At 36.8% G+C, this 22526-nt stretch overlaps 2 protein-coding genes across 6 annotated transcripts in view; both read left to right on the top strand.

Moving 5' to 3' along the window:
* LOC132113959 (protocadherin alpha-C2-like) overlaps positions 1–22526 on the top strand; it is a 96290-nt gene that overhangs the window by 26665 nt on the left and 47099 nt on the right. Inside the window, exon 2 of one of the 5 annotated variants that reach the window (XM_059522047.1) lies at positions 3631–3642. The exons of 3 other annotated variants lie outside the window; for them this stretch is intronic. In XM_059522047.1, the coding sequence (XP_059378030.1) occupies positions 3631–3642 (12 nt within the window). Of the gene's footprint in view, positions 1–3630; positions 3643–14856; positions 15235–22526 lie in introns of those variants that run through there. One more of the 5 variants, XM_059522052.1, reaches the window with a different exon arrangement.
* Positions 10715–13510, top strand: LOC132114314 (protocadherin alpha-3-like). The gene has a single exon (XM_059522423.1). It carries the CDS (start codon positions 11005–11007, stop codon positions 13396–13398), a length of 2394 nt encoding a protein of 797 aa, XP_059378406.1. The 5' UTR covers positions 10715–11004; the 3' UTR covers positions 13399–13510.

The following is a 22526-nucleotide window of genomic DNA, read 5'->3' as shown; positions in this document are numbered from 1 at the left end:
ATAATGCATTTATGATGCAGTTATATTTATTTTTAGTACATTTATTAACTGATTGTATTTTTGTATTAAATACATTTTATTTTTGTTAATGGTTAAAATACAATTTATTTGCTTGGATCTGCGTTTAATATTGCATTTAAATGGCTTTAACCCCAACATAATTTGTTGACTGATTTTAGTGGAAAATCAGTGGAATTCTACTGTATGAATTTAACAAAAGGGGTTAAACACAGCTGACAGTACTAAACTCTTACTGGTCCCTGAAACTATCAAAATTAGACAATGTTTTATTAATGAACATGAATTCCTTTGTGTTGATTCTGCTTAAATCTGCAGAGCTGCGGTTTTATGTCCATACTGGACTGGTTATATAAAAAATCTCTCTCACTCTTTACAGCAGTCGTGCTTGCTGGTTGTTTTTAGTTTGAGAATGATAGCGGATGGCATGCAGGTGCAGGGAATTAGCATGCATTTTCTGTGTGTCTGCCACTCTTTAGACGTGTGTGTTCATTAGACCCAAGAGTGATTCTAGCCACATCCTTCTGCAGCTGCTCCCTCTGAAAGAAAGCAGTGTGTGTGTGTCAGCTGTGAAAGACATTTAGATTAGCTCAGGTTCTGAATAAGTGTCAGATTTGCTTTTGTCCATTATCTTTTCCTTCATCTTTTTTTTATGAATTTCATTCTCCTTTTAATTTTATCACTCTGCTATTCCTTTTTTTTACTGTGATCAGTTACAGTTAAGTTAAAGGTCAGTTAAAATTTTGTTTCTCTCCCTTTCATTTTTCTCATTGTAATATTAATCGTGTAGATCGTCTAAACTCTCCACTTGTGTGTGTGTGTGTGTGTGTGTGGGTGTATGAGACACACTCCTGTAACTGCATATCTGTTGAATTCTGTATACACCAATTTTTGTTCATAGAATGTTTGATTGTCATCTTATGTGGAATAATTTTGTATGATATCATCATTATTTAGAGGTATTGTCTCGATTTGTGCTCCAAACAGAAATTATGCCTCAAACTCATTCTCTCTCACTTTCTCTGTCCTCCCTAATAATTGGAATATGAATACAAATGATATTTATATCTCTGTGTAATTACTGATAACCTTCAGCAAAGGTCACTGACCATTAAACTCACTGGCAATGATAATGCTGTAATCTCTATGTGTGATGGTTCTTGCTTTGTCAGTGTTGTGAGTTTGATGGTCAGTGACCTTACTGAAGTTAATCATTGTGTCGGCTGTAATGTGGGCTTGTAGCTGAGGTTGACAGTAAAGTTAAGTCACCATTCTGCCTTTGGGTTCATCAGGACATCATGATTTTTTTTCTTTTCTGTATGATTAGGGGTAAATTCCAAGTGGAAGTGAGAATCCCTATGCTCTACTCTCTATGAAGGGGAGAGCCCTTGAAATGTCTTCTTTGTAGGGTGCAAGACATTACTGTCTCGTATAAGCATGAAAACTTGATTACAATATCGTCTTAAATCATATTTCTATCACTTATGGAAAATGTTATCTTACATTGAAATAGACAAATTTAATAAGCCTATTCTATTTATGTTTTTATGTGTAATTTAACCCCAACTTTGCTTTAAAACGCATGGCAAGATCTCCTAACCAAAGATCACATGATCACAAATAGAAATCACTTCCATGAAGTGACCATCACATGTCCCCTTCCCTAACGGACTTCTGGAACGCCTGTCCCCTTCCTGAAGTGTCCTTCAAGGACGCAAAAAAAAAAAAGGTTTTGGAATTTGACCCTAGTTTTGTGTGCAAAGATTTGAAAGCACTTACCAGGTCTGCAGAGCCTTGTGGATCTGTGAAAATTATTGTGAGGACATTTCCGGTTATTATAAATGAACATTCTCTGATGATATCTGGGTCTTTAAAGTCTGTGAATGTCTGAACTAAACATCTCATACTTATTGTAGTTTTTGTGTTTTCTGTTAAACTTGAATAAACTGCATTTAATTCTTTAGCAATGCTATTTTAAGCATCATCAACGAGACAGAAAAGCATTTAATTCTTTCTGTCAGTTAGTAACGAACACTGCTGTGACAAATTGTGTTTAGCGTGCTTGAGCTGTCATTAGGGAATATGCAAGTTAGCCGTGACCTTGCGCTCTTCAGAACCACTCTGTCACACTGCAAGTGTCAATATTTTCATAATCGCTTTAAAGAGAATCTGATTCATGCATTGTGTAGCCCAGGTGTTTTGAGGTTAATCTGGTCCAACATGCTTGCCGTGGTGTCGGTGGTGTTGATGTGTGCTGTTGGATTAGTCCTATCAGCATTTATCAGTGAGACAGTTATCCAACTAAGATCTCTCTAATGGGATTACAGAGAAAAGTCATCAGCTTTACAGTAGTCTGAAGAGGCAGAGAACTTTACCCAGCATGTAAAATACCTGCTATTCACACGTGCAAAATACACACATTTGCAGAGTCTATTGGGAGCCACTAAAAACTTTAACAATTAATGCTAGTTCATTTACTGTCTAATTTAGTTCTCACACACTTCTTTTATCTTGATTCCTTCTCATTCTTTCTCCACCTTTTAATCCCTGTTTAATTTCCCTTTATCTTCCTTCAATTCACTCCCCCACTAACCCCATTCTTTCATGCTGCTTTTCCGTTTTTTTCTCCTCCTTTTAACTAGTCCACTCACTCTCTTTCTCTTCTCCTTTTGCTGTTTTTGCTCCATTTTCATTGTTTCCTTTTGTAGTGCTGATAATCATGTCTCTAATCATGTCTCTCTCTCCCTGGCTTTGGATTTTCTGTTTTTTTTACACACATAGTTTAACTCTGAGAGACAGACATCAATATTGATGATGCATTTGCTCTTTGCCTTTAAAGGTTTTTTTTAACTTTCAAGGATTATTGTTAATGCAATACGTTTTTTGGGCTGAAAACTGCACCGAATGGGTTGTCAAGTTTGCAAACTTTTCAAAACTGCTGTATGTAGGCAAAAATATTTACTTTGATTTTTGTAGGAAGCATTTCCAGTAAGCTAGGAGGCTGAATGTATATCAGCCTTTTATCGGGCGTATTTAGAGCCTTTTATTGGCGTATTTAGAGCCCCTACATGTTGATGCTTTGACCTTTATAAATGCCTTTCCAAAAGTCCAGAAGTTTAATACGTCTATATGCTTATCTCAGATACAAGAGCTTTATTTGTATGTTTACACATGCAAGGAATTTGACTTGGTGAGCTTCCAGTGCAGAATAAAGAACAGAAATAGTGCAGACATAGGCTACATTGGAATTAGACAATAGCATGAAATATAGCACAATAACATTACCTGGAAGATTCAAACTAAATATATCATATCATACATTTCAGAGTTTAAGCTGGAATTATATGTATTTTAACCTATATTTAATTAACATATGTATTGTTTCATTTATTATAATTTTTTTTGTGTTTTTAGGTCTCCTTCAGGGAAACTCCAAATGTCTATCTGTGTCTCAGTACAGCTGGGCCTCTGACCGGATCTCACATTTGTTTGAGTTTGAAAATGTGTGCACTTCAAGATATTGCTTTAGCAAAAGTAAAGTACTAACCTTTACTCCTTTCTCTTCTTCTCTCTTTTTTTATTGTGCTCTCCCTGCATATGCTGTGTCCCCAGAGCACACTCAAGGTAAGACCATTAATTTTTTTTTTTTTTTTGTCGATAAAAAGATAGCTAAAGTTGTTTTAAAAGAATTAGGATATGAAGTTCTTGATAATGCATGAGACCAAGTGTGTGTGTGTGAGAGAGCGAGAAAGAGAGAAACAGAGGGCTGAATATAGAATAGAACTTTCGGAACACTGGGTTCTGTTTCTGTCCACTTGAAATGTCCCGTAAGCATTCTTGCTGATGTCATTCTGCAGTATCCCAGCACACACGCCTGCGGCACTACTCCATCTATCCATTCTCTCTCGTTAACCTTTACTTTGAAATCTGCATATCGCGGTTTACACATACAATCCATCCACAGATCCATAAAACTTCAACCACTGAGGATATACATAAATTATATTTGAGTAATTAGGTCACAGGTATAGGGAGCAGGTGGATTATATTTTCTGTGCGAAATTTGCAGGTTAATGGATTATAGAGAGAATAGGGGTCAAATAGGTTTATCACAACAGCAGGTCACTAGATTACTTCAATGTGTGTGAGGTTACTTACACGTTTATATAGTTTGGTGACAACATTGAACAAAATAAAAATAAAATATACAGAAGTCAGTATACAATAGTATATGGTATTGTATGCCATCATACTCTCTCTCTCTCTCTATCTCTCTGCCTCTGTTTATATACAAATGTGTGTGTGTGACTACAAATGCATTCTGTGAAATTATTCCTAAATCTGAAATGAATTTAATTAGAATTTTCATCAATACAACACAAAATAGGCAGCTGAATAACACTATAATAACTGTACAAATCATGTACAATATAATAAATATTACCGCCTAGTTTGTTGTGTGTGTATGTGTGTGTGTTATCAGATCGCTCTGCCCTTGCTGAGTGGATTCTCTCCTGTCTTAACATTATGCCAGCTGCATTTTCATTTCCTCTGACATGGATTGTGAGAGAGATGTGTGTGGTATGAGAGCCATGGTTTCTTTGTTTCACAACTGACTCGTAAATGAAAATCTCCACCTGGTGGCAGATCAGTGTAATTTTTTATTGTGTGTATTTAACTGTGCTTGCACTGGCTTTTTACGTTGCCACCAGTTCACACTTAAGCAGTGTTTGTCAATAAGAGATTATTTTTTTCTGATGCAATATGTTAGTGTGTCAGAATTGATTTGGTTTAATAAGTGATGACCTATTTACAGCAGTGTGTGTGTGTGAGAGAGAGATTTATGCTTCAATTGTCCAATGTGAAACACCCTCTCCTCATTGCTGGTTTCTCTGAGGGTGTGGCCCATACATCTGTGAACAAAACCAGGCCAAATGTAAATCAATACTCGTACCTCATTGGACGATTATTCTCTTGAGAGTCTGATAGACATAAATCTGCTTAAATCACCACACTCACCAGCAGAGCTGTGCACGGCAACACCTCAGCCAATCAAATAGCCAGGAGCATCTAACAGAAATGTGCTTAACCAATCAGCTAATGACATAGCTGTAGCTGAGCCAATCAGAGCTTTTGGTCAGTGTGAGCAGCTGGTGCATCTTTCAGCAGAGGCTGTTTCAACAAGAGCTGCTTTTGCCTTATTACCTAAAAAGCCTATTTATGTGATTGAAAGGGGTTTTATTTTTTTATGCATAAACAAAAACACATTTTATATGTTTCAGTTTCTTTGTTTTTGTTCCGAACTCACAACCATTGAAATACACTGTTGCTGTTCATTCTTTTAAACTGTGTAAATGCATATATGAAATCTCTTTTTATTGTTGTCTATATGGTGATTTAATACACACACATACTTTTTAGTTATTTATTTTTTCTAAGCAGATATAGGAATTTGTCAGTTCCACAATTTTTTTTATCATTTTTATAATTTTTCCCCTTTATAAGAAGTATTTCACTGTTATGTTTTAATAATATGCTTTGTCTACACGTGTATCAGCCCTTAGGTTTTGAGGGAACTCCTCTTTTAATGTTGTTGTTGTTGCTGAGCTGTGCATTCTGACAGATAAAATGGTTTTCTAAAGAGAATGGGACTTTCATAAGTCTTATTTGAATGTCTAACCTTTTTCTCCCAGAATCCTTTTGGAATCCTTTCCCCTCAGGTTCTTTTTGGATTCTGAGGTGAAAGTGAGATAGAGATGACTGAATTTTCATGCAGCTGTCAGAAGTCACCTCTGATCCTTAATTAGAGTTTCAGACTTTGAGCTGAGTTTGGTTGTGGTGTGCAACACATATCTATGGTCATCATTATTGTTAATAAAATGTATCACTATTTATTAAAGTGAAGCTTAGGTAGTGTGCATGTACAGTACTGTATTGTGTCTGGACTGGTTACTGTCTCTTTGACTGGTAGATGTGTCCTGCCCTTTCCCATTTCCATCAGAACAACTGTGTAAAGCAATCGGAGCACAGATTTTGAAACAATTGATTAAACTCTAGTTGGAATAAAATTCTCTCAGAGTTTAATCTTTCACAAGATGTCATTCACGCTTGCCTGTGTGTGTGTGTGTGTGTGTGTGCTCAGTTAATATTAACACGGTGGAATTCATTTGCTTTTGATTAAAAATGTATCAAAACCACAATTTAATCTGAAATATTCGATTGATTTCATTGCATTAGAATGTGAAAGAAGAACAGAAAGACAGTGAGGGAAAAGGCATGACATGGATTGTAAGATATGTGTATTGTCTGTGGGATGGATGGGTTTTTCTTTAGAAAATGGACATAAAACTTAACTTATGGCTTGTACCAGTTCTAAGTGTTAGTCACAATTTCATCCACCTTGTCTGCTTCTTAAAATGAATGAATTATTTCCATCTCCTCACAGATTTTTATATGACATTAAGAGAAAGCAGCTCTCTCTCTCTCTCTCTCTCTCTCTCTCTCTCTCTCTCTCTCTGTCTTTCTAAGACCCTGCAGTCTAATCATATATTCTGTGCCTCCATCAGTACTAGATTTTTAAATGAAAGTTTAGATCCTCTTAAAGTCACTCTCTTGATCAGGAAAAAAGCATAATTTTGCAGTAGCTCCTCAACATAGTACTTACTGTAAGTGTCCTGTGGGAGTATGCATGCTCTCTTCTATAGAAACAACTCTGCCAGAACTAGAATATACACTTTTTTTTCTCAATGTACAGCTAGCGCATATTAAAACATAATATTCAACTAGAAATAAAATGTAGGATGAGAAGACTTTTCTTTTTTTCACAAAAAAGTCCTTTCGTAGAAAAAAGAATTGTTACATTTTGATAAAGAAAATTACAGAGAGAAATGTTTTGTTGCTTAGAAATAATGTGCACTAATGAATAATTCACATTAGCACCAGGAGTGTAAACTGGGTTAATTGTGAATCCATACTGGAGTATTGTAATCTGTTGAATGTTTAATATTCAATAGGGTGTGTTAGAAGTGTTTTTGGCTTACAGCAGAAGTGTGCTTGTGGGGGAGGTGACAGCAGTCAGCAGGATCATGTCTCTCTGCTGCAGTAGCTACACATCACTGCTTGAACTGACCGGCTCTCCAGAATGTACAGTGTGTGTGAGAGAGAGAGAGAGAGAGAGAGAGATGCAGGGAGACATCTCCCTGCATCTCATTATAATTTAATGAGACATTATAATTTCCTCATCCCAACTGTCATATTAATGACTCCCTTTTAATGTTAATATTCATAAGATGAAACACTGTGATTTATAGCTCATTTGATCAATTGTCCCTAGTATCGCCCCTCTGCCTCACTCTCACTCAAAGTGGAATGGGGTCTCGGAAAAAGCCCCATCCTGCTGTAATGCGGTTTCCGTGACAACGGGCATACTCTGCAGAGTGGGTTCTCCACTGTCTGACATCATCACCCCTCCCCCTTTCTCCTCTCTCTCTTTCCCAGGCACAAGCATACATATAATGTATGTGCATATATACACATAACTGCCTTTTTCTCTTACAGAATCCTGATTATATGATAAATAAGATGGTTTATAGACCAACTTCTATCCCTATTTTTAATTAATCAGATTCCACTACCACATTCAGATGTGAAAGACCCTCCCTCACACATGCACACACACACACACACACAGGCACACACATCTAACCACAGCCCCACCCTTGATGAAATCACACTATCCAACCACCCCCTCTGGTGTTCACATTGCTTCCACGCATCCTCGGGGATTTATTTATTTATTTAGTAATTTATGTATGTATGTACGTATTTATGTATGCATTTATTTATTCATTCATTTTCATGTATGTACAAACAGACACAGAAAGGTCAGATTCAGCCTCTGGTTAATGAATACACCATAGTATGACCAAACTCTGTATTATGCATTCAATATGCTTAATTTCAATAATGCTTATACACATACAGTTTTAATTCTCTGTTATTAAACACTGAGAATCGATCAAAGGTTAATTTTACTTCAGTGTAAACAAAGGTTAATGAATCTATTAACACAGTGCCACCTCAGTTTATGCTGTGTTGCTTGAACCATGTTTAAGTAATATAAATATTAACTGTAAGTAAAAGCTCATTTTCTTCTTCTTCCTCTTTTTTCCTGGTTTTATTATCAACATACTTTTTTATTCTTCCTTATAAGTGTCTTCCACTACATTTAATCAAAGTGAAAGTAAAAAAAAAAATAAAAAAACCTTAAGACGAAATTTCTTAAGACCTGTATATAGAACTGAAAATTACAAATTTCATTCATTAATTTTCAAGTATTTCATATAAATTTTGTTCATTTTCAGTTGTTTATCATCCTTTTTTGTGACTTTCACTTATTGTTATGAGACTTATTCTAATATATTTTTTTATATTTTCAGGACTTAATCATTATTTAATAAAAATAAAGAAATGTGAAGTTAGTTTTCAGAAAAGACTCTGCAACAAGACTTGCTGTTTCTGTGGCCTTGTGTCATGTGCCTTTGTATTTTTGTTGCCAGTGAAGGAGATTATGATTATTAATTTTTTTAATCATTTTTGATGGAATAGAAATAGGGCATAGCAGGCTGCAAGCAGAAGCTAATCCCTGGATTACACAGAAACTGAACATAAATTTCATCTCTACTTATCTCTCTCTTCCTCTTTCTCGTTCACACACATCTTTAGGAATCATGCTGTGAGATATTTAGCAAGGATGCCCCACTTTTACATGATTTATTTTTTCTCACATGCGCACTTGTTTATAAATTGGCTCGTTCATATAGAAAAATATGATAAAAAAAATGAGATAAGATCATTTGTGTGTGTACTATAGTGACGATTCTACTGGTATTATGACTTTCTATGTGTATGTATATATTTGCATGGTGGCTGTAAAAAGAGCAGAAGCACATAATGTGAGTGAAAACATTAAGTGGTTTAAGAGAGGGGAGAGTCAACATGCGTGCTGTGGTTTGATTCTTAGTTTAACCTTAATGCACACTCATTATGTAAGTTTAATACTTTAAAAAGAAATCTTGTGCAGTATACAGACTTTTATATTTTGTAATTAAATGAAATGAATATATATATATATATATATATATATATATATTATAGCATTACAGCATTACTGTCCAAATAATGCATAACCTAAACACACACATACAACATTTTGCTCTGCACTATTCAAATGTTGAAAATTAAAAAAAAATATATATATTGTTTAATATTGTTTTTGTTTGTTTGTTTTTGGTCTACATAAGTCTGACCAGTCTGACTCCATCCTCCACGCTGCAGTAATTTAATTTAAATGACTCTGATGAAGAGGATAATTAATTCATAATTAATTATTTTCTTTCTTTTTTACTTTCTCCTATCATAGTTTAATGTGTGGTAACAAATATTAGTAAGGGCAGTGTCTCTTCTCTACAGGTAAGCTCATTTATTACTAGTAAATATGTATCTGCTACACTACATTTATTATTATTATAAATATTATTTATTATATAAATTATTATGTATTTATTCATTCATTGTAAAATGATCTATCTATCTATCTATATATATATATATATATATATATATATATATATATATATATATATATATATATATATATATATATATATATATATAATTTTAGTGTCTTAAGACAGCAAGAGCTAATTTTTGTAGTAACATTGTATGTTTATCAATTGTTAATCCTTATAATAGAAGAAATAACCTACCTTGTATACTACACAGCAGGTACCGCTGTTTAATTAGGCAGGAACCCTATTTCTCCGCAGTGCATTTGGTGACGTTTGTGTTCTTTTATTTTTTCTTTGTGTGTGTGTGTGTGTGTGTGTGTGTGTTCCTGCCATTAGTTATTCAGCTATTGTTTAATGGAGTATGTTACAGAATACCTGAAGTTAACAAAATGCAAGAAATGTACTGATCTTTAAAATTTTCACATTAGATTTAAAGTTTCAAGTGACAGCTTTTCACAAGTAACTTGCAAATGTTTTGTCTAATTGAATTACATTTTGTTTTTATGTAAGGCACCCAAATTTCAGATGTTTAACTGAACATCCTGAAACTTGACATTGAAATTCAGAATCAACAGTAAATATATAGTTTTAAATTTAAAATAGACTGATCATAGACCATGTTCAGCAATGTTATAAGTGTTTTGCTTACAATTTGTTGTAATTAAAACGTCTTTATAAGGACACATGGTTATTGTAATTTTTTACGCTGAAATTTATTTGCCTGACCGTGGGTAAAAATGTGTGCAATTTGTTGTTAGACCATCCTTTGTCTACATGCAATAAAGAGAAGTAAATGAAGTAAAGAGTAAAACAAGTGATTTGATCTTGGTAATATCAAATGTAAGAAAAAAGTATTCAGTTTCAGTAGTACTCTAGTAAAGTGCAAATTCCTCAAATTAATACTTAAGTCGAATATATCAGTGCAATTTCTCAAGTGTTTTACTTACACTCATGTTACTTTTAAATTGAATCATTACCTGCAGTTAATGTGGAGGCCACTATGTGTCACTCTTGTTCCACTGGCTGTGTTAAAGGCGTGTCTCTTCTCCTCATCATCATGACCAGCCCCCTCTCTCTGTCTCTGCTCTCTCTGATTCTCTCGCCCTCTCCTTCGTATGTCTCTTGTATTAAACCTCTAGAACGTCGGGCTCGGATGTGAAAAACCATCTAGAAATATTTGGAATATTGTTTGCGGTTCTGAACCAATTTTTGAGGATTTTTGACGGATGCAAAACTTCCATATTTTTGGATTTATTGTCGCTATGGTTTTAACCTGAACATAGAAGTGGAGCTTTGGTTGTTTCCTTTTGTCTCTGGTGCCCCGAAACGGATCCTTTATTCATCTGAAATTAAACTCAATTTTTCATCAATTTTGATGGCAATTTTCAGGATTATTGGGGAGAATAAATAAGCAAACATGCTTATTTCTACACAGAGGCATTTACTAGCTTGCTTCTCATTTGCTTTGACCTGTCAATTATTGGAGGCTGCAACCGGACAGATCTCATACAGTGTATCGGAGGAGGTGAAAAAGGGAACCACAGTCGGTAATATAGCTAAAGACATTAACCTTTCAGTAAAAGATCTGCAATCCAGGGGCTTCCGTATTGTGTCAGGCTCTAAAAAGCAGTATTTTAGTGTAAATATAGAGACGGGTGTTTTGCAGGTGAGCGAAAGAATCGATCGAGAGGAGCTGTGCGCAGGCACAATCTCGTGCTCCGTTAATCTGGAAGCCCTAGTGAACAGTCCATTAAAACTCTACCGGGTAAGAATAAACATTCTCGATATTAATGACAACTCTCCAGTGTTTCCAATGAGCTCTGTAGTGATTAATGTCAGTGAAAGCACCGCGCCTGGTGTGCTCTTTCCACTGGAGAGCGCGCATGACGCAGACATTGGAGTGAATTCAGTAAAAACTTACAAGCTTACATCTAATGATTACTTCACTTTAGATGTACAAACTCAAGCTGATAAAACGATCTTCGCAGAGTTAGTGCTTCAAAAGATTTTGGACAGAGAGAAGACTCCACGGCTTGAGCTCACAGTATCTGCGGTTGATGGCGGATCGCCTGCCAGGACCGGAATCGTTGTGATCGAAGTTAATGTGATAGACACAAATGACAACGCTCCAGTTTTTAGTAAACCATTATATAAAGTCTCCATTGCCGAACACGCGCCAATTGGCACCACAGTAACTAGACTACAGGCTCGAGATCTAGATGAAGGATTGAATGCGGAGATAGTTTACTCCTTTATCAGTCGAACACCCCAAAATATTTTGGAGATGTTTGAAATTGACGCGCAAAGTGGAGATGTTAGAATTAAGGGTGATGTTGATTATGAGGAGAAGGCCGCTTTTGAAATCAGAGTTCAAGCCACCGATAAAGGTCCAGTGACTATGGCAGGTTATACTAAGCTTTTAATAGAGGTTCTAGACATTAATGATAACCCCCCAGATGTGACTGTAACATCACTTCTTAGCCCGGTAGAGGAAAACGCGGAAAGGGGAACAGTAATTGCCCTAATGATGGTATCAGATCCAGACTCAGGTAATAACGGAGCAGTACGCGTTCGCCTTGCCAGCTCCAGTCCATTTAAATTACAGTCATCCTTTCAGAACTACTATTCATTAGTTTTAGACGGCGTGCTGGATCGGGAAAACGTTACACAGTATAGCATCACAGTTATTGCTGAAGACGAAGGGTCACCGCCAATGTCCAGAGTTAAAGTAATACAAGTGCAGGTCTCTGATGTGAATGACAATGCGCCTCGCTTCCCAAATTCTGTAGTTTATGCATATCTACGCGAAAACAGCAAAGTGGGCTCCATTATATCCACAGTAAGGGCCTCTGATGCTGATATCATGGAAAATGCACACATAACATACTCTTTACTACAAAGATCTGTCACTGGTACTCCTGTTACAGCGCTCCTTAAATTAAACTCATTGACGGGAGAGATCGAGAGCATGAAGTCGTTTAACTATGAGGAGATAAAAACGTTTGAGTTTAAAGTTCAGGCCACAGACTCTGGTGTTCCTCCGCTCAGCAGTAACGTGACTGTAAATGTTTTTATCCTGGATGAAAATGACAACAGTCCCGGGATTCTCGCGCCCTATTCCGAGCTCGGTTCCGTTAACACAGAGAACATTCCCTATTCTGCTGATGCGGGCTACTTTGTGGCCAAGATCAGGGCTGTAGATGCAGATTCTGGTTACAGTGCGCTGCTGTCTTACCACATCTCTGAACCCAAAGGAAACAATCTGTTCCGAGTCGGAACCAGCAGCGGGGAGATCAGGACTAAGAGGAGAATGAGTGACAATGACCTGAAAACTCACCCGCTGGTCATTTTGGTTTGTGATAACGGAGAGCCCTCACTGTCAGCGACTGTGTCTATCGATGTTGTGGTTGTTGAAAGCGCAGGTGACGTCAAGACCACATTCAGACATGCGCCGATAAAGGAGGAGAGTTTCTCGGAATTAAATCTGTATTTGCTGATCGCCACTGTGTGTGTGTCCGTCATCTTTTTATTGAGTCTCATCAGTTTGATGGCTGTAAAATGCCACAGGAAAGACAAGAGTTTGGGCAGGTACAGCACCCCGATGATCACCACTCATCCTGACGGGAGCTGGTCTTACTCCAAATCTGCTCAGCAGTATGACGTGTGTTTTAGCTCGGACACACTGAAGAGTGACGTAGTGGTTTTCCCTGCGCCATTTCCGCCTGCAGACGCAGAACTGATCAGTATTAATGGAGGAGACACTTTTACCAGAACACAAACACTTCCTAATAAAGAAAAGGTAAGAGATTAAAGTATTTCCACTGCGCTTCTTTGTTTTCGTTTTGTAAAATTAGTGTTTCCATTCATTGTCCTGGTTGTATTGACAGACAATGACATTAATTTCTGAGACTTGAAATGTTAAAAGTGGCTTAATGGTTAATAGGTTTTTTTTTTCGCTGAAGTAAACAGATTTACAGGAATGTCTTAATATGATTATTTTTGAATAAATCAAAAATTTTGCGCTTTGTGGAGCTGTCCGTGGTTCTGAATTGGTCCCGACCTTTTTGATGAACAGCACTGCAACTACTTGTTTTTCCTTTTGCTATTATGTATGTATTTGAAAATAGGCTGCTTTGTATTTTCAAACTTGTTAAATGTGAGATGATGATAGCGATGCTGTAAGAATGAGTTATTGTTTTGTGCATAATTTTAAATTAATTTAGGATGATTTTAATGTTTATAAGTCTAATAGTATAGTTATATAATGTAATCCTTGCTGTAATCTAGGGGAATTGATCTGCTAGTTGACATGCAGTTGTCTAAAGAGTGCCATCAAAATAACCATACTAAGTTTACAATAAAAAAATAGATCAGATCAAATGAGTGAATATTCATCGCTGTTTGAGAAAGAAATATTATTATTTATGATTGGTAATTATTTATTATTATTATTTATGACCACTTATACACAATAAGACCACATAATAAAGCCTTTTGGATGTTTTCATGAAGCTTTGTAGTTGTCACTTTACAGTAAAAAAAACACAAACAAATAAGATGTATCAAGTTATTGTGCAGATGTTAAAGGCAAAATATGACACTTATAATACATTATAACTATGGGAAATATAATTTATTGTAACGTAAGTGGATGCAACATGTTCCTTGTGTGTTATAAATAATTATAATCTTAACATCTATAACGACAAATAAATATTATAATACATTAAAGCTGTTCTTATGATTATTAATGAGATGATACAACATATTATAAGTTTATATATATATATATATATATATATATATATATATATATATATATATATATATATATATATATATATATATATATATATATATATATATATGCATTATTCATTCATTATAATGCCTTAAGAATTGGCTTATAATGTATTATAAATACAGGCTTCATAAGTGTTAACAACATATCTGTTAATATGAAAAATGTATACTGAATATGCAAATGCAAACTAGTTTGTGTTTTGATGACGAAAATGCCCCTCTTTCCTCTCATATATTGGACACACACACACACACATATAAATATTCTCTAATAATATTAGTTTAAAAAATGACAAATAACTGCAATTTGATATGATGATCTGTTTGTGGTATCATGTTTTTTGGAGGATATTAATTCATTAATCCGCGTGGTGTCACTATAGCCCGTTGAATTTCGAGCTGTCTCCGGTGTCTGGAAGCCCCTCCCGGTTTAAGTTGGGAGGAGATTTCACACGGCTTTGTTTCAGAGAGACTGGACGTTTAACAGAGTGTACGAAGGACTCCTGTTTTCTCATCGCTAAAATGGAATATTGTCTAATATTTCTTTATTCGCACTAATTATCTTGGAATACGGTCTTTTATTTCGTGGATAACTGCACAGGATTCACTGGATGTAATAATGTTTGCGCCGTACAGAAGGAAATCTATTGTGGCCTGTATCGTGCTCGTTGTTTTAGAGTGTTGTTGGGATGCGGTATCAGGGCAGCTCTCCTATTCTGTATCGGAGGAGGTGAATCTGGGAACATCAGTGGGAAATATCGCTAAGGATCTCAACCTTAATGTTCAGGAACTGGAGTCACGCATGTTTCAGATTGTCACGGGATCCAAGAAAAAATATTTCGAGGTAAATCTAAAAACTGGATTTCTGTATGTGAGCGAAAGAATAGACAGAGAGGAGCTTTGTGCCAAAGCACCAAAATGTACAGTCAATGCAGAAGCGGTTATCAACAATCCACTGAAGCTTTATCAGATAGAAATTAATATTGTGGATGTAAATGACAATGCCCCAACTTTTAGTGACAAAACTCAGTATTTAGACATCGCAGAGAATACTTCGCCAGGCGTAAAATTCCCTCTTTCTTATGCGTCTGATGCGGATGTAGGAAAAAATACAGTGAACACATATAAACTAAGCGAAAATGAATATTTTTCTTTAGCTGTGCATAAAGGAGGAGAGCAGAGTGTCTCTGCCGAGCTAGTTCTAAAAAAAGCGCTAGACCGAGAGAAACAGCCTGTGATCACGCTCACACTAACCGCTGCAGATGGAGGAAATCCACCGAGATCAGGCACATCTCAAATTATTATTAAAGTTTTAGATATTAATGATAATGCCCCTGAGTTCAGTCGCCCTTTATATAAAGCTAGTCTTGTTGAAAACTTGCCAATTGGTACCACTGTGATCATTTTAAACGCAACAGACAAAGATGAGGGTATCAATAGTGAGATCGTTTACTCACTTAGAAAGAAAGATCAAGATCACATTTTAGAAATTTTTGAAATTGAGCCGAATACTGGTGGCATAACAGTTAAAGGCAATATAGATTTCGAGGAGAACAATGCATTTGAGATCCGCGCACAGGCCAGTGACAAAGGGCAGCCTCCGATGTCCACGCACTGCAAAGTCCTGGTGGAGGTGCTGGATATTAACGACAATGAGCCAGAGATAATCGTGACGTCCCTCCTCAGTACAGTGAAAGAGGACTCCAGTATTGGCACTGCTGTCGCTCTCGTGTCAGTGATTGACAGCGACGGCGGCAAAAACGGTGCAGTTAATTGTATTGTGTCTAACAAAATGCCTTTTAGACTTGAGATGAATTACAAAAATTCTTATTCTCTAGTGGTAGATAAACCTTTAGACAGAGAGCGCGCGTCTGAGTATAATGTGACTATCACAGCTACAGATGAAGGGACTCCGCCTCTCTCTAGCACCAGTGTCATTACTATACACGTCTCTGATGTGAATGATAACGCGCCGCGCTTTCCAGAGCCCATCATTAATGTTTATGTGAAAGAGAACAGTCAGATTGGAGCTGTTCTTCATACAGTATCTGCTTTTGATCCTGATGTAGGTGATAATGCCCGAGTAACATATTCTTTACTAGAAAGCTCGAAAAGCGGTCCGGTAACATCCATGATCAACATAAACTCTGATAGTGGAGATATACACAGTTTACAGTCGTTTAACTATGAGGAGATAAAAACGTTTGAGTTTAAAGTTCAGGCCACAGACTCTGGTGTTCCTCCGCTCAGCAGTAACGTGACTGTAAATGTTTTTATCCTGGATGAGAATGACAACAGTCCCGGGATTCTCGCGCCCTATTCCGAGCTCGGTTCCGTTAACACAGAGAACATTCCCTATTCTGCTGATGCGGGCTACTTTGTGGCCAAGATCAGGGCTGTAGATGCAGATTCTGGTTACAATGCGCTGCTGTCTTACCACATCTCTGAACCCAAAGGAAACAATCTGTTCCGAGTCGGAACCAGCAGCGGGGAGATCAGGACTAAGAGGAGAATGAGTGACAATGACCTGAAAACTCACCCGCTGGTCATTTTGGTTTGTGATAACGGAGAGCCCTCACTGTCAGCGACTGTGTCTATCGATGTTGTGGTTGTTGAAAGCGCAGGTGACGTCAAGACCACATTCAGACATGCGCCGATAAAGGAGGAGAGTTTCTCAGATTTAAATCTGTATTTGCTGATCGCCATTGTGTGCGTGTCCGTCATCTTTTTATTGAGTCTCGTCGGTTTGATGGCTGTAAAATGCCACAGGACAGACAGAAGTTTGGGCAGGTACAGCACCCCGATGATCACCACTCATCCTGACGGGAGCTGGTCTTACTCCAAATCTGCTCAGCAGTATGACGTGTGCTTTAGCTCGGATACACTGAAGAGTGACGTAGTGGTTTTCCCTGCGCCATTTCCGCCTGCAGATGCAGAACTGATCAGTATTAATGGAGGAGACACTTTTACCAGAACACAAACACTTCCTAATAAAGAAAAGGTAAGGCTAGTTTCTTGAAGCGCAGATATTTATGTGAAGTTTTTATTTAATTATTATTATTATTATTATTATTATTATTATTATTATTATCATCATTATTATTATTATTATTATTTATTATAGAATTTAGCATTTGCTCACGTTTTAGGTTATAGGCATAATAAAGTTTAGAACTGTTTTTCTTGTTATTATTATTGTTAATATTATTATTATTATCATTATTATGATTATTTCTAATGTCTTATTCTAATGTCTTTTTAATGTATTATTATTGTTTTTTATGCTATTATTCAACTTTTCATTAACAATATGTATTGCATTATGTTTCTATATGGGTATAATTCCAGTTTGATCTATTGTATAGGCCTAACATGTTTTCACAGTATCTTATTATTATTATTATTATTATTATTATTATTGAGTTCATAATATGACAATACTATTTTACCGAATTTGTATTGTGTAAATTTGAATTACTGACAAATGTAATTAAACAAAACTTGAATATTATGTGGCATTAATCATAGTTCTGAATTAGACTTTTGTTGTTGTTGTTGAATATTAAACATTTGAAATTTAACTAAAACAAAATGATGCCTGCAGTCTGACAAAAGACAGCAGAACCTATTTATTATAATCAATACTGTCTACACTGAATGTGAAATTCCCAAAAGCAAACTGATTCCCCGTTATTCCTGACACCCAAGCTCTTGCAACGGGCGCTTTGTTGCTTCAAGCTTTCGTGTCCGTATATATACACGGTGTTGTGCCGCGCAGAATCCCGTGTAGGAAATATCACTGATTATAATCTATGCTCTGCTGTCTTTTTTTCTTTCACTCGCGTCCTGTGTAGACATGGTGGCATGCTAATCACTTTCACACCAAATAAAAAAAACAAATACCAGAGACTGTTTAGACAAATGTTTCACATGCTAAGAATGCTAACCTAACATATAAGTATATAAACCATAAATGTAGATTGAATCACTTAGGCTACCTCTGGTCGATTCATGATTAGGTAGATCTTGAACCGAACAAATTGGCCAAAATGCTTCCTTCGACTTTTCGGAGATCATCTACTCTTCCCTGTGGATTACCTCTGACCTACTTTCTCTAAAATCATAATTTCTGTTTATTGGATTTTAGACTATTGAATTTAATGTTACGAATTTCCTCTTCATCTTGAAAGCTTGAAAATTTTATTTTAAAAAAATTAAATAAAAATGGACATTTGCAGTCTAAGATTTCAGAACAAAAAAATATATATTTGAAAATACATGTCTATAACTCTGCCATCAAAAATATTAAGTTGTGTTAAATTTCAAATTTTTAATATTCAAGTAAAAAAAAAACAGATTCAGAACAATGTTAAATGCCACATAATCTCCAGTTTTGTTAAATTAAACTTGTCAATAATTCAAATTTACACAATACCATTTAAATTTGTTTTGTCATATTATACGCTCCATAGTTTATCTGGAGGCAATCAGTAGCAGCTTACTTTTATCAATATCTGATGAATTTTCTACGTTATCTTATTAAAATATATTGTTTATGCTTATTTTCTGATGGGTAGATGTTGTTTTGTAAATAGGGTAGGCGTAATAAGCCATTGGCTTCAGCCCACACCTTTTCGGTTACCCTGTTTGTTTGTATTGTAGTTGCTACTTACATTTTGTCTTGAGTTTTGTAACCGAATAAACATTCATTCATTCATTCAAAATGATATGTGTAATTTTGAGATCAGAAAATGTTGGGTATTTTCAAGCATTGAGCATGTTTGTCCACATGGTGTCAGTGGCAACCCGTATAAGTTATGTTGTGTCGTTGTAAAGCTCCTCCTTTGTTTGGGCAGGGATCCTTGCCTTGTCAGAGGTCTTTGTTCGAGAGGACTGGACCGCCTTAGAGTTGTTATGTCGGTGTCTTTGCGAAAGCAGTAAGCCTATGGAATATATAAATGATATATGTTTTGTTTAATCGACAGTTTTAATAACAAGAGGAAATATGGACCTAACGGATGATTGCTGGAGCTTTAAGTGGATTATTGTTGTGTTTTTCTTTAATAACTGGAATAACGCAAACGGGCAGATCATGTATTCTGTGTCGGAAGAGGTGAACACAGGGACCACGGTAGGAAATTTAGCAAAGGATCTAAACTTGAATATACAAGACCTTGAGAGGAGAGGATTCCAGGTCGTCACAGGACCTAACAAAAGATATTTTGATCTAAATGCAAAAAATGGTATTCTCTTCGTTAGAGAAAGAATAGACCGAGAGGAGCTGTGCAGTCGGAGCTCTAAATGCGCATTAGAGTTGGAGTCCATTGTTAGTTCGCCGATGAACATATACAGATTTGAGGTAAATATTTTAGACGTTAACGACAATGCACCGACATTTCGCACCTCAAATGTGTATCTTAATATTTCTGAACAGACATTTCCAGGGCAGAGATTTACATTACCGAGTGCATTCGATCTCGATGTTGGAGTTAATTCAATAAAAAGCTATAAGCTGACTCCTAATGAGCACTTTTCTTTGGATGTGCAAGGCGGAGGAGATCAGAGTGTATCTGCAGAGTTAGTGCTGCAGAAAGCTTTGGACCGAGAGAAACAGCCGGTAATCCAGCTCACACTGACCGCTGTCGACGGAGGAAAACCTCCAAAATCTGGTACGACGCAGATCATAGTTAATGTAGTAGATGTGAATGATAATATTCCAGTGTTTGACAAGCCACTTTATAAAGCGAGGATACCAGAAAATTCGCCGCAAGGTGCTTCTGTGATCACAGTGAACGCAAAAGATGCAGACGAAGGGCTTAATGGTGAAGTAATTTACTCCTTTATAAATCATGATAATGATAACACTGTAAATGCTTTCTCTATCAGTCCAGTTACTGGTGAGATAACCATAAAGGGCCCTATAGATTATGAAGAAACTGCTGCAATTGAAATTCGTGTTCAGGCCGAGGATAAAGGCCCAAATCCACGAGCATCCCATTGTAAGGTCTTGGTCGAAGTAATTGACTTAAATGATAACGTACCAGAAATAAGCGTAATGTCTTTGGCTAATGAAGTGAGAGAGGATTCGTCTCCAGGTACAATGGTGGGATTAATCACAGTAAAAGATGGCGACGCTGGTAAAAATGGTGTGGTGAAGCTCAAAATAAAGGACGCTGGGCAATTTAGATTAGAGAATACTTACAAAAACAGATATTCGTTAATGGTTAACGGTCCGCTGGACAGAGAGCGCGCGTCTGAGTATAACGTGACTATCACAGCTACAGATGAAGGGACTCCGCCTCTCTCTAGCACCAGTGTCATTACTATACACGTTTCTGATGTGAATGACAACGCGCCGCGCTTTCCAGAGCCCGTCATTAATGTTTATGTGAAAGAGAACAGTCAGATTGGAGCTGTTATTCATACAGTATCTGCTTTTGATCCTGATGTAGGTGATAATGCCCGAATAACATATTCTTTATTAGAAAGATCGAAAAGCGGTCCGGTAACATCCATGATCAACATAATCTCTGAGAGTGGAGATATACACAGTTTACAGTCGTTTAACTATGAGGAGATAAAAACGTTTGAGTTTAAAGTTCAGGCCACAGACTCTGGTGTTCCTCCGCTCAGCAGTAACGTGACAGTAAATGTTTTTATCCTGGATGAGAATGACAACAGTCCCGGGATTCTCGCGCCCTATTCCGAGCTCGGTTCCGTTAACACAGAGAACATTCCCTATTCTGCTGATGCGGGCTACTTTGTGGCCAAGATCAGGGCTGTAGATGCAGATTCCGGTTACAATGCGCTGCTGTCTTACCACATCTCTGAACCCAAAGGAAACAATCTGTTCCGAGTCGGAACCAGCAGCGGGGAGATCAGGACTAAGAGGAGAATGAGTGACAATGACCTGAAAACTCACCCGCTGGTCATTTTGGTTTGTGATAACGGAGAGCCCTCACTGTCAGCGACTGTGTCTATCGATGTTGTGGTTGTTGAAAGCGCAGGTGACGTCAAGACCACATTCAGACATGCGCCGATAAAGGAGGAGAGTTTCTCGGATTTAAATCTGTATCTGCTGATCGCCATTGTGTGCGTGTCCGTCATCTTTTTATTGAGTCTCATCGGTTTGATGGCTGTAAAATGCCACAGGACAGACAGGAGTTTGGGCAGGTACAGCACCCCGATGTTCACCACTCATCCTGACGGGAGCTGGTCTTACTCCAAATCTGCTCAGCAGTATGACGTGTGTTTTAGCTCGGACACACTGAAGAGTGACGTAGTGGTTTTCCCTGCGCAATTTCCACCTGCAGATGCAGAACTGATCAGTATTAATGGAGGAGACACTCTTACCAGAACACAAACACTTCCTAATAAAGAAAAGGTAAGAGAGCAAACACGTTATTCTGTTTGCTGTGTTTTAGAGCTGTTGTTTTATGTTCTTGCATTATTCTTGCTGTATATTGATTACACACACATGTGTGTGTGTGTTTTTGTGAAAAGTGGGGACATCCCATAGACGTTATGGTTTTTATAATGTAAAACTATATATTCTATCGCCCTACCCTACACCTAATCCCAACCCTCACAGGAACTTTGTGCATTTTTACTTTCTCACAAAAAATAAAAATAAAAATGGGGACATGGGTTATGTCCTCATAAGTCACCTTTTCCTTTTAATACCTGTGTTATACCCATGTCATTATACAAAGTTGTGTCCTGATATGTCACAAAAACATGCCCACACACACACGTTATATATGTATAACGTGTGTGTCAAACTGAGGGAAATTTACTTATTAACCTTTTTTTCTCTTTTAAATGTTTCTGTTGCTCGAAAGCTTAAAATGTTTTATTATTATTATTATTATTATCGTCTTTTCCACTAACGCATTATGTCCGTGTTGCTGAAAACGGTAATGTAAAAATACTATTGACCTATTGTTGGCAATTAGTAGGCTTATTGGCTCTTTGATTCTCATTTACATACACAATATGATCTACATCTTTTAATTTGCATTTGACCTCTGCCCCGTCTCGTCCTCCTAAATAATATGTGCTGTCCATGGTGCTGATAGCGTTGACCATAAATAACATCATGATCATGCATTTCACACCGCTGGCTTGATTTATTTG

This window comes from Carassius carassius, chromosome 33, assembly GCF_963082965.1.
Source record: "Carassius carassius chromosome 33, fCarCar2.1, whole genome shotgun sequence".
Lineage (NCBI taxonomy): Eukaryota > Metazoa > Chordata > Actinopteri > Cypriniformes > Cyprinidae > Carassius > Carassius carassius.
Note: the sequence above shows the minus strand (reverse complement) of the source record. Positions and strands in the feature narration are given on the sequence as shown.